Here is an 8,285-nt window from a genome sequence, read left to right as displayed (position 1 = left end):
GGGCTGCCCCTGGATCCCTGGCAGTGCCCAAGGCCAGGCTGGACATTGGGGCTTGGAGCAGCCTGGGACAGTGGGAGGTGTCCCTGCCCATGGAGGCTGGATGGGCTTTTAAATCTATTCCAATCCAAACCATTCCAGGATTCCAGGATTCCTTTCACATTTGAAAAACACCATTTATGAGCACTGAGGTCATCAGTGAAAGCGCAAAAATCTCCGACACTGCTTTTTCAAGGTTGGGATATCTTAAAAGCCTGCAGGCAAATAAACAGCTGGAATTCTGTGTTTGCCTTTCCCGAGGAGATAAGGCACAGATAGGAGCCGGGAACACATCCACAGGCAGGCATTGTTCGTTCCCCAGGAAAATGCAGGCTGCCTTGGCAAACACGGGGCCACAGCCCGGGCCCCTCAGAAGGGCACTGCTCCCTCCCTCACATGCAAGGAGCTCTCGTGTGCAGCCACAGGAGCAGGGACAGGAGCAGCAGGCTCTCGCAGATATTCCCTGACAGATGCTCCACAAGCTGGGATGAAATGGCATCAGCCTCACATGGATTCCCTGGGATTGCAGCTCCCAGGCTGGTCACTCCCAGGTCTCCTCTGGAGTTTTATTCCATAACAAATGGGAGCTGGCTGCCCTGTGAGGCTGCTGTGGGCATGAGCTGATCCATCCCACTGTGGCTGCTCCAGCCCTGGAAGTGTCCAAGGGCAGCTTGGAGCAGCCTGGGACAGTGGGAGGTGTCCCTGCCATGGCAGGGGTGGGGCGGGATGGGCTTTAAGGTCCCTCCAACCCAAACCATTCTGAGATTCTGTGCTGCATTGTCCCAGGGAATTCTGTTTGGTGAAGCAGATCCGACTCCTGCAGATGGGAAAGAGGAGAGGGTCTGTCCAGATCACACCTCAGGGATGTGCCAGCAATTCCCTGTGAACTCCAAATGCTCCGGGATCCTCAGGGAGCAGAGCAGGCACAGAGGCCACAGCTCATTCCAGAGGGTTGTGTCCCTTAGAGAGGGCTGCACTACATCCCAGATTTTGGGATTAGTCCTGGTTCCAGCCCCAGGATCCCTGCCCAGCTCTGCCTTGTGCAACACAGCCCCAAAGCTGGGCCCCAGGCACATGGGAGGCCTGTGGTGGAGCACGGAATTGAATCCCAGCCCCTGGATTACAGCTCCAGCCCTCTGCAGGAACCACAGCCCAGCCCAGGCTCTCAGGGCATTGTCTGCAGAGCACGGACAGCCCCGAGGCACCACACAACATCCACAGCATCCAAACCCTCTGCACATCTCACCCTGCCTGCCCAGAGCTCCATCATCCCCACAAAATGGGGCTGGAGATACCCCTTTGGGGATTGCTGAACAGCTCCAGCCACGAGGCCTTGGGAAGCACCGAGCTACTGAATTATCAGAGTGCACTTAAACGTGACATTTCTGGGCTAGAAAAGGGGTTTCACTCACCAAGGCCAGGCTGGATGGGGTTCTGAGCAACCTGGAAGTGTCCCTGCCCATGGCAGGGCTTGGAATGAGATGGTCTTTAAGGTCCTTTCCAACCCAAACCTGATTCTGATTTTGGAACTCAAGGTTCCAACTCAAGCAACACCACAACAATTACAAAACCCGAGATCTTTGTACCTGATGAAGCAGAAATTAAAATATGAGTGATTCCTCTGGCAGCTTCTCACATGCTCCAAACTCTGGAAAACAGGAACAGAGCAGATGGGATGTTCCAATCACATTGGCTGGATTAAAATCAAACCAAACCCAGAAATGCCAGGGCCACATCAGACTGCTCCACTGTGGATCCCTGGGCATCATAAGGGATCACAAAGGTGATCCCGGGGCTGGAGCCCCTCTGCTCTGGAGACAGGCTGGGAGAACTGGGATTGTCCAGCCTGGAAAAGGGACAATTCCAGGGAGACCTTAGAGCCCCTTCCAGTGCCTAAAGGGGCTCATAAAAAGGAGTGAAAGGGACTTTTTTATATGGGCAGAGACTGCTAGGACAAGGGGCAATAGTTTTAAACTGCCAGAGGGCAGGGATAGATGGGATATTGGGAAGGAATTGTTCCCTGTGTGGGTGGGGAGGCCCTGGCACAGGGTGCCCAGAGCAGCTGGGGCTGCCTCATCCCATCCCAGCTCTGTCCTGGGCTGGAGAACAAGGAAGGGGGAATGGGAACAAGGAGGGAGGGTGGAAAGCAGGGAAAGTGAGGGGTGGAGAGCAAGGAAAGGGGATGGAGAGCAAGGAGGGGTGGCTGGAGAACAAGAAACGGGTGGTGGAGAGCAAGGGGGGGGGATGCCTCGAGAATAAGGAGAGGGGGCTGGAGAGAAAGGAGGGGAGTGGAGAACAAGAATGGGGGGCCTGGAGAGGAAGGAAGGTGATGGAGAACAAGGAAGGGGAGCTGGTGAACAAGGAGGGAGAGGTGGATATCAAGTAAGGGGGCTGGAGAACAATGGGAGACCGGAGAGCAAGGGCGGGTGGAGAGCAAACAGAGGGGCTGGAGATCAAGGAAAGCGGGGCATTGGAGAGAAGGAAGAGGGGGTGGGGAGCACGGAAGGAGGGTTGGAGAGCAAGGACGAGGCCTGCAGAGCAAGGAGCGGGGGTGGAGCAGGGGGCCAAGCCAATGCTGCTCCTCAGACCCTCCCAGCCACCCCATTCCCCCTCTCCTCTCCAGGGGCTTGGAACAGCTTTAAGCTCCTTCCCAACCCAAACCATTCTGTGATTCCAGGAATTTTTTCTGATCATCTTTTACATCTTTTACCAAAACTCCTGTTTTGCTGCAGCACAAATGGTCACTTCCCAAAGCACTCCCAAACCTGGTGCCCTGTGACTGCCCTGCTCCTCACCCTCAGCTCAGAACAGCCCTGTACTCATTATCCCTTCCAGGAACTGGTTAATGAGCAGAGTAATCAATCCCTGTTCCATGATTGCTCCATTTCCAGAACGCACTTCAGGGGAAGAACAACTTTTTTTCTGGAGGTTTAAGTGTATTCCATGAGAAGATCTTTAAAAATGTATTTAGTTGAGTCATGGAAGAAGCCTGAGGGACACAGAAACCCCCATTTCCTTCTCCCAAACTGTGATCATTCTCTCCCTAATGGCATCACATTATTGATGCACCTGCTCATTCTGTTGGGTTTTGCTGTCTGCTACCCAATAAAACCAGAAAGTTTGATTGAAAAGAAAGATTGTTACAAACACAGGGTGTCTGCCCTGGCAAACACAGGAACTGGCAGCATTAAAGAGGCTGAAGAGGTGAATGTTCAACAGCATCAGGAGATAAATCTGGGTGCCCAGAGCAGCTGGGGCTGCCCCTGGATCCCTGGCAGTGCCCAAGGCCAGGCTGGGCATTGGGGCTGGGAGTAGCCTGGGACAGGGGGAGGTGTCTGGCCTTCAAGATTTCCAGGAATGGGGAGTCCACAACCTGTCTGGGCAACCTGTGCCAGGGCCTCACCACCCTCATACTAAAGAATTTCTTCCCAACATCTGATATAAACTTGCCCTGCTTCAGCTTAAGGCCATTCCCTGGCTCCTGTCCCTCCATCCCTTGTCCCCAGTCCCTCTGCAGCTCTCCTGGAGCCCCTTTAGGCCCTGCAAGGGGCTCTGAGCTCTCCCTGGAGTTTCTCTTCCCCAGCTGAGCACCCCCAGCTCTCCCAGCCTGGCTCCAGAGCAGAGGGGCTCCAGCCCTTGGAGGAGCTCTGTGGCCTCCTTTGGACTCTCTCCAGCAGCTCCAGCTTTTTCTGGTGTTGATCCAGAGGCAGCTCTACAGGTGGGGTCTCCCTATAGCAGAGTAGAGGAAAACTCCTTCTCAGCTTGTTGCTTGTGCCTCTTTTGCACCTCCAGCACATCTGGAGCGTGATGGCATCAGCTCAAATCTCAAGACCCATCTCCAAAACAAGCCAAAGGCTCCCAAAGAAAAGAAGCCCTTTGTCATTTATTATTTAGCACAAGTGAAAATGGGAATCAGGTCATTAAAAAGGAGCGTGGAGTGAATGTGTGCAGGTTCCCTCCTGCGATTCATTCCCTAATTGATTGCTCAGTTAATCCTTGGACATTGGAGGTTTTACTGGACAATTTCAAGTTATTTTTAAGGTGGGCTTAAGTCACACAGTTTGGACCTGAATCAGCACTTTTGACCACCAATTCACAGTTATTCTGAGGTGGGAACATCCAGATCTGCTTGTGGATTTAAAAAATGCTCAAATAATCAAGTTACCATTCTCTTGGCTTTATTTTCCTAAAGGGAAAGCACAATCAGATTTCTCTTGGAGTTTCCCAAGATCCTCATGGGAACCAGAACACTGATTTCCTCAGGACTCCATTATCCACTGCCCTGTGTGTTAATTTAATCAACACTTCCACAGCTCTTTGGAATTCCGGTTGAGTTCCCTCTGGGTGACTTCTAGATTCCCTCACTGCTGGTGCTTCCAGAAAGTCAAGGTGATTCCAGGCTCGTTTTATCCCTTGCCCCCAGGTTTTCATGGATCACACACTTGAGATCTTCTGGATTGAGAACCTGGTTTTTGTACTTCTCTCCCCAGTCCTCCACGATGTACTGGTGATAGGGATCGTTGGAGTGCTCCCTCCTCTTGGATTTCACAGTGCTCACCAGGATGGCCACGATGATGAAGGAGAACATCCCAATCATCACCATCAAGTAAAGGATAACGTAGTCAAAGTTTTCAGCAGCCACCTCTGCCTGCAGCTTATTCGCTGCTTCTGTCATGTTTCTCCTCCAGCCATTCATGTAATTGAGGAAGGTTTCCTTGAAAATATCTTCCACTGCCCAAGTGAAGTTTTGCATCTTTGCCATCCTTGCAAATTGTGCTGCTAAAGACAACAAAATACACTTTTTAATCAGATGTCATATTAAAAGAGTTGGAATATTTTGTCAGTGTCATGGCAGTTGTCTAATAACAGTCACCTTCTGCCACTTGAAGGTGCAATTTTAGCTCAGCTGAGAATCCCCATCTCTGAGTGGTTCCATATGTTCAGAGACCCAAAAAGATCCTGCTCAGAATCATGGAATGGTTTGGGCTGGGAGGCACCTTAAAGCCCATCCAGTGCCACCCCTGCCATGGCAGGGCCCCCTCCCACTGTCCCAGGCTGCTCCAAGCCCCAATGTCCAGCCTGGCCTTGGGCACTGCCAGGGATCCAGGGGCAGCCCCAGCTGCTCTGGGCACCCTGTGCCAGGGCCTGCCCACCCTCCCAGGGAACAATTCCTGCCCAATCTCCCATCCAGCCCTGCCCTCTGGCACTGGGAAGCCATTCCCTGGCTCCTGGCCCTCCAGCCCTTGGGAATTGTCTCTCTCCAGCTTTCCTGCAGCTCCTTCAGGCCCTGCAAGGCCACACTGAGCTCAGCCCAAAGCTCCTCCTCTCCAGGCTGAACAATCCCAGCTCTCGCAGCCTTTCCTCCCAGCAGAGCTGCTCCATCCCTCTGCTCATCCTGGTGCCCACAGGTCCCTTTGGTGTGTGGGCAGCTTTGGTGAAGGCCCCCATGGCCCCTGTCCCAAGGGATGAGGCCCTGTCCCTTCCCTACAGAGGCAAAACTCCAAGGGAAGGAGGATTTCTCCTGAGGAGAAGACAAAGACATGGGAGGGACATGGAGGCTGAGCCCCATCCCTGGACTGGCCTCGGTGAGCATTTGAGACAGTCCCCAAAGGGGCAGAGACACTGCCTGGTGCTGCAAAGCCATGTTTGATCCCATTTATCCCAAAATTCGGCCCCCAGTGCTGCTCAGACCTCATGAACCAGGTGTGTATCCCACAGGAGAATCCCCCTCCAGCATTCCTTCCCACCAGATCCCATTCCCACCAGATCCCATTCCCACCCAGGCTGTCCCACTTTAATGTGGGCAGTTCCTTTGGTTCTCCAGGCCAACCAAGCCCTAAAACCTGTGGAAATCTTCCCAGAAATGCTCTTTGTTCCCAGTGCAATCCTCAAGAACAAGGAGTTCGCTGCATCCAAGGGGAAGGGGCAGTGAAATTTCATTGCTGATAAAAAATTTGGGACATGTTTCAATTCAGGAATTCAGGAATTCAACACACAGATTCAGGCACACGTGCAGCTGGATCCCTCTGCAGTTATACCCCTCACACATGCTCAAATAAAGGGATAAGGGTAATTAATGAAAGGAAATGAGAAACTATAAATACAAATTGCCTTTACTGTCTGTAAAATCTGCTTTTTCCTTGATTTACATCAAAAACTGTGCTGCTTTTTCAAACTGGAATAAAGACTTGCTAACAGCGACTTACCTTTGCTGTGTCCTTCCCTAAGGAGATTCAGAACACTCAGGCTTTTCAAACTCCACTGGATAATGGGATGAAACTCCCAAAAAGAGCAGGGATGTCTTTAAGGAGCCTCCAGCCTGCACAAGGCTGGGAGCAGTTGCCTGTGAAGTAAGTGCCTTGCACTGCACACTTTATGTTTATATTAAATTAAAAGCTAAATCTAATCTCACCTGGAAAGTCAAATATTGGCTGACAGCTTGCATCAGTCATCCTGTCGGATCTGGGAATGGGCCTTTGTGCTGATTGCTGCAATTTGAGATACTGGAAAAGAGCTTTCCTGGGGATAAACAGGGATGCAGCTTCATTTTTGATGAGTTAGAGGAGCAAGGATGAGTTCTGTAGAATAATAATAATTATTAGAGAAAAATTCTCCCCTGGGAGGGTGGGCAGGCCCTGGCACAGCCTAGAGAAGCTGTGGCTGCCCCTGGATCTCTGGAAGTGTCCAAGGCCAGGTTGGATGGGGCTTGGAGCAACCTGAGACAGTGGAATGAGATTAAGGTCCCTTCCAACCCAAACCATCCCATGTTTCTATGAATTAACCAATCTCAACAGCAATAATAATAATAATAATAGTAATAATAACAGTGATATTAATAATTTCCTTTGCTGATCAGGGCACAAGAGGTGAGCACTGAGCAGTCAGGCTGCTCGATGCCCAAAGTTTGACCTTCCTTTCTTTTTCTCCCCCCAGGATCAGGATCAACTGAGCAACACTTCCAAGCCCTTGCTGGGAGAAGGAAATCCTCCCAGCCAGCCAGGAGCAGCCTCTCGGAGCTCTGCTCTGTGGGCACCTCACTCATGAGCTGCAGCAGGAAAAGACAAAAAGTTACTAAAAAACCCCCAAAAAACCAAAGCAAAACAGAAAGAAAAGGAGAATAAATGAGTGTTGACTTTCCTCCTGGCAAGCAGCACACACTGACACCTCAGTGAGAGGCTCTGAGGCACCTGAGAGAGCAGGAATTTGCTCAGTGAAACGAGACCACGTCAGGAGCATCAGCAGCTGCTCCTGCTCTGGTGGGGACATCCAAGGAGGGGGGTTCTGGTGGGATTGAGGTGCTCCCCAAGCACTCAGGCTGGGACAGAGCTGCTGTAAAAAACACATTTTCATTTTACAGCCAGTCCTGCCTAAGAAATGTCACCTTTGAGGGACGTTAAGGCAGCGGGGAGTGACCCTGAATCCACAGCACACACCAGAGGGAGGGAGATGTGCTCCTGGGGTGGAAAAGTGCCGATCCCTGAGGAAGCCCTGCTGCTCCTGCCATTGGCATGGTTCCTGCTCTCCTTGCTCCTGGACATGTTCTGAGTGTGAAACCTCCCAGCACAGGGATGAGCTGCTGGCAGCATTTCCTCCTGATCCCACACTTTTCCTGGCAGGTTCCTTTGGCTTTGCCTCTGGAAGTCCAGGGAGCTGGCACAGCTTCGGTTTGCTCTGAGGAACCCCAGAGGGACCTCACTGCACTGTGCACAGACATTCCCTGGCTGCTCCCAGCTGGATAAAATCACCTGGAGCTCTTTTGTCTGGCTGTGGAAATAAGAGAAGAGCCTGGAAGTTCCCAAGTTCTGGAATAACTGCCCAACAACGTGGTGAAATGTATCCCTCCCTCAACCCCTCTCTTCTACCAGCTGTTCCTGGCCAGACCTGTTCCCAATGGAGCCAAAGAGTTCCTGAATAATCCCAGTCTGCTGCGTGTCCCCCCTGAAGGTCGCTTTGCTCAGGGTTTGCTTAGTGTGGAGAGCAATGAGGTGGTCAAGGACACCCAGGGTGGGAATGATTGAACAGGAGGAGGAGCCCTTTCTTGGGTGGGAAAGGTGGAAACCTTAATATTAGTCTGGAATGGAGACTAGTGCCAAGCAAAATGCTCCTGATCTTATGGAATCACAGAATTCCAGAGCTGGAAGGGACCCACAGGGATCAGCCAGTCCCACCCCTGGCCCTGCACAGACCCCCCAGCAATCCCAGCCTGGGCATCCCTGGCAGCGCTGTCCAAACGCTCCTGGAGCTCTGGC

The 8,285-nt window shown here is 52.0% G+C and overlaps 2 protein-coding genes across 3 annotated transcripts in view; both read right to left on the bottom strand.

The window, feature by feature from the left end:
- SMIM11A (small integral membrane protein 11A) overlaps positions 1-2,570 on the bottom strand; it is a 13,634-nt gene extending 11,064 nt beyond the window's left edge. The window contains exon 1 of one of the 2 annotated variants that reach the window (XM_017743349.1): positions 1,623-2,570. The gene's annotated coding sequence lies outside the window, so the exon portion shown is untranslated. The remainder of the gene's footprint in view (positions 1-1,622) is intronic. The other variant, XM_008640672.2, reaches the window with a different exon arrangement.
- A 1,850-nt stretch (positions 2,571-4,420) lies between these two features.
- Positions 4,421-5,048, bottom strand: KCNE2 (potassium voltage-gated channel subfamily E regulatory subunit 2). The gene has a single exon (XM_008640689.2). The coding sequence runs from the start codon at positions 4,796-4,798 to the stop codon at positions 4,421-4,423; it is 378 nt and encodes a 125-aa protein (XP_008638911.1). The 5' UTR covers positions 4,799-5,048.
- Positions 5,049-8,285: the final 3,237 nt, after the last annotated feature.

Source organism: Corvus brachyrhynchos, unplaced genomic scaffold (assembly GCF_000691975.1).
Source record: "Corvus brachyrhynchos isolate BGI_N302 unplaced genomic scaffold, ASM69197v1 scaffold149, whole genome shotgun sequence".
In the NCBI taxonomy this organism is placed as follows: domain Eukaryota; kingdom Metazoa; phylum Chordata; class Aves; order Passeriformes; family Corvidae; genus Corvus; species Corvus brachyrhynchos.
The sequence above is the reverse complement of the archived record's forward strand: the minus strand, read 5'-3'. Positions and strand labels throughout refer to the sequence as shown.

Coding starts and splice junctions, on each gene's coding strand:
- KCNE2 (XM_008640689.2), bottom strand. CDS start 4,798: ATGGCAAAGATGCAAAACTTCACTTGGGCAGTGGAAGATATTTTCAAG.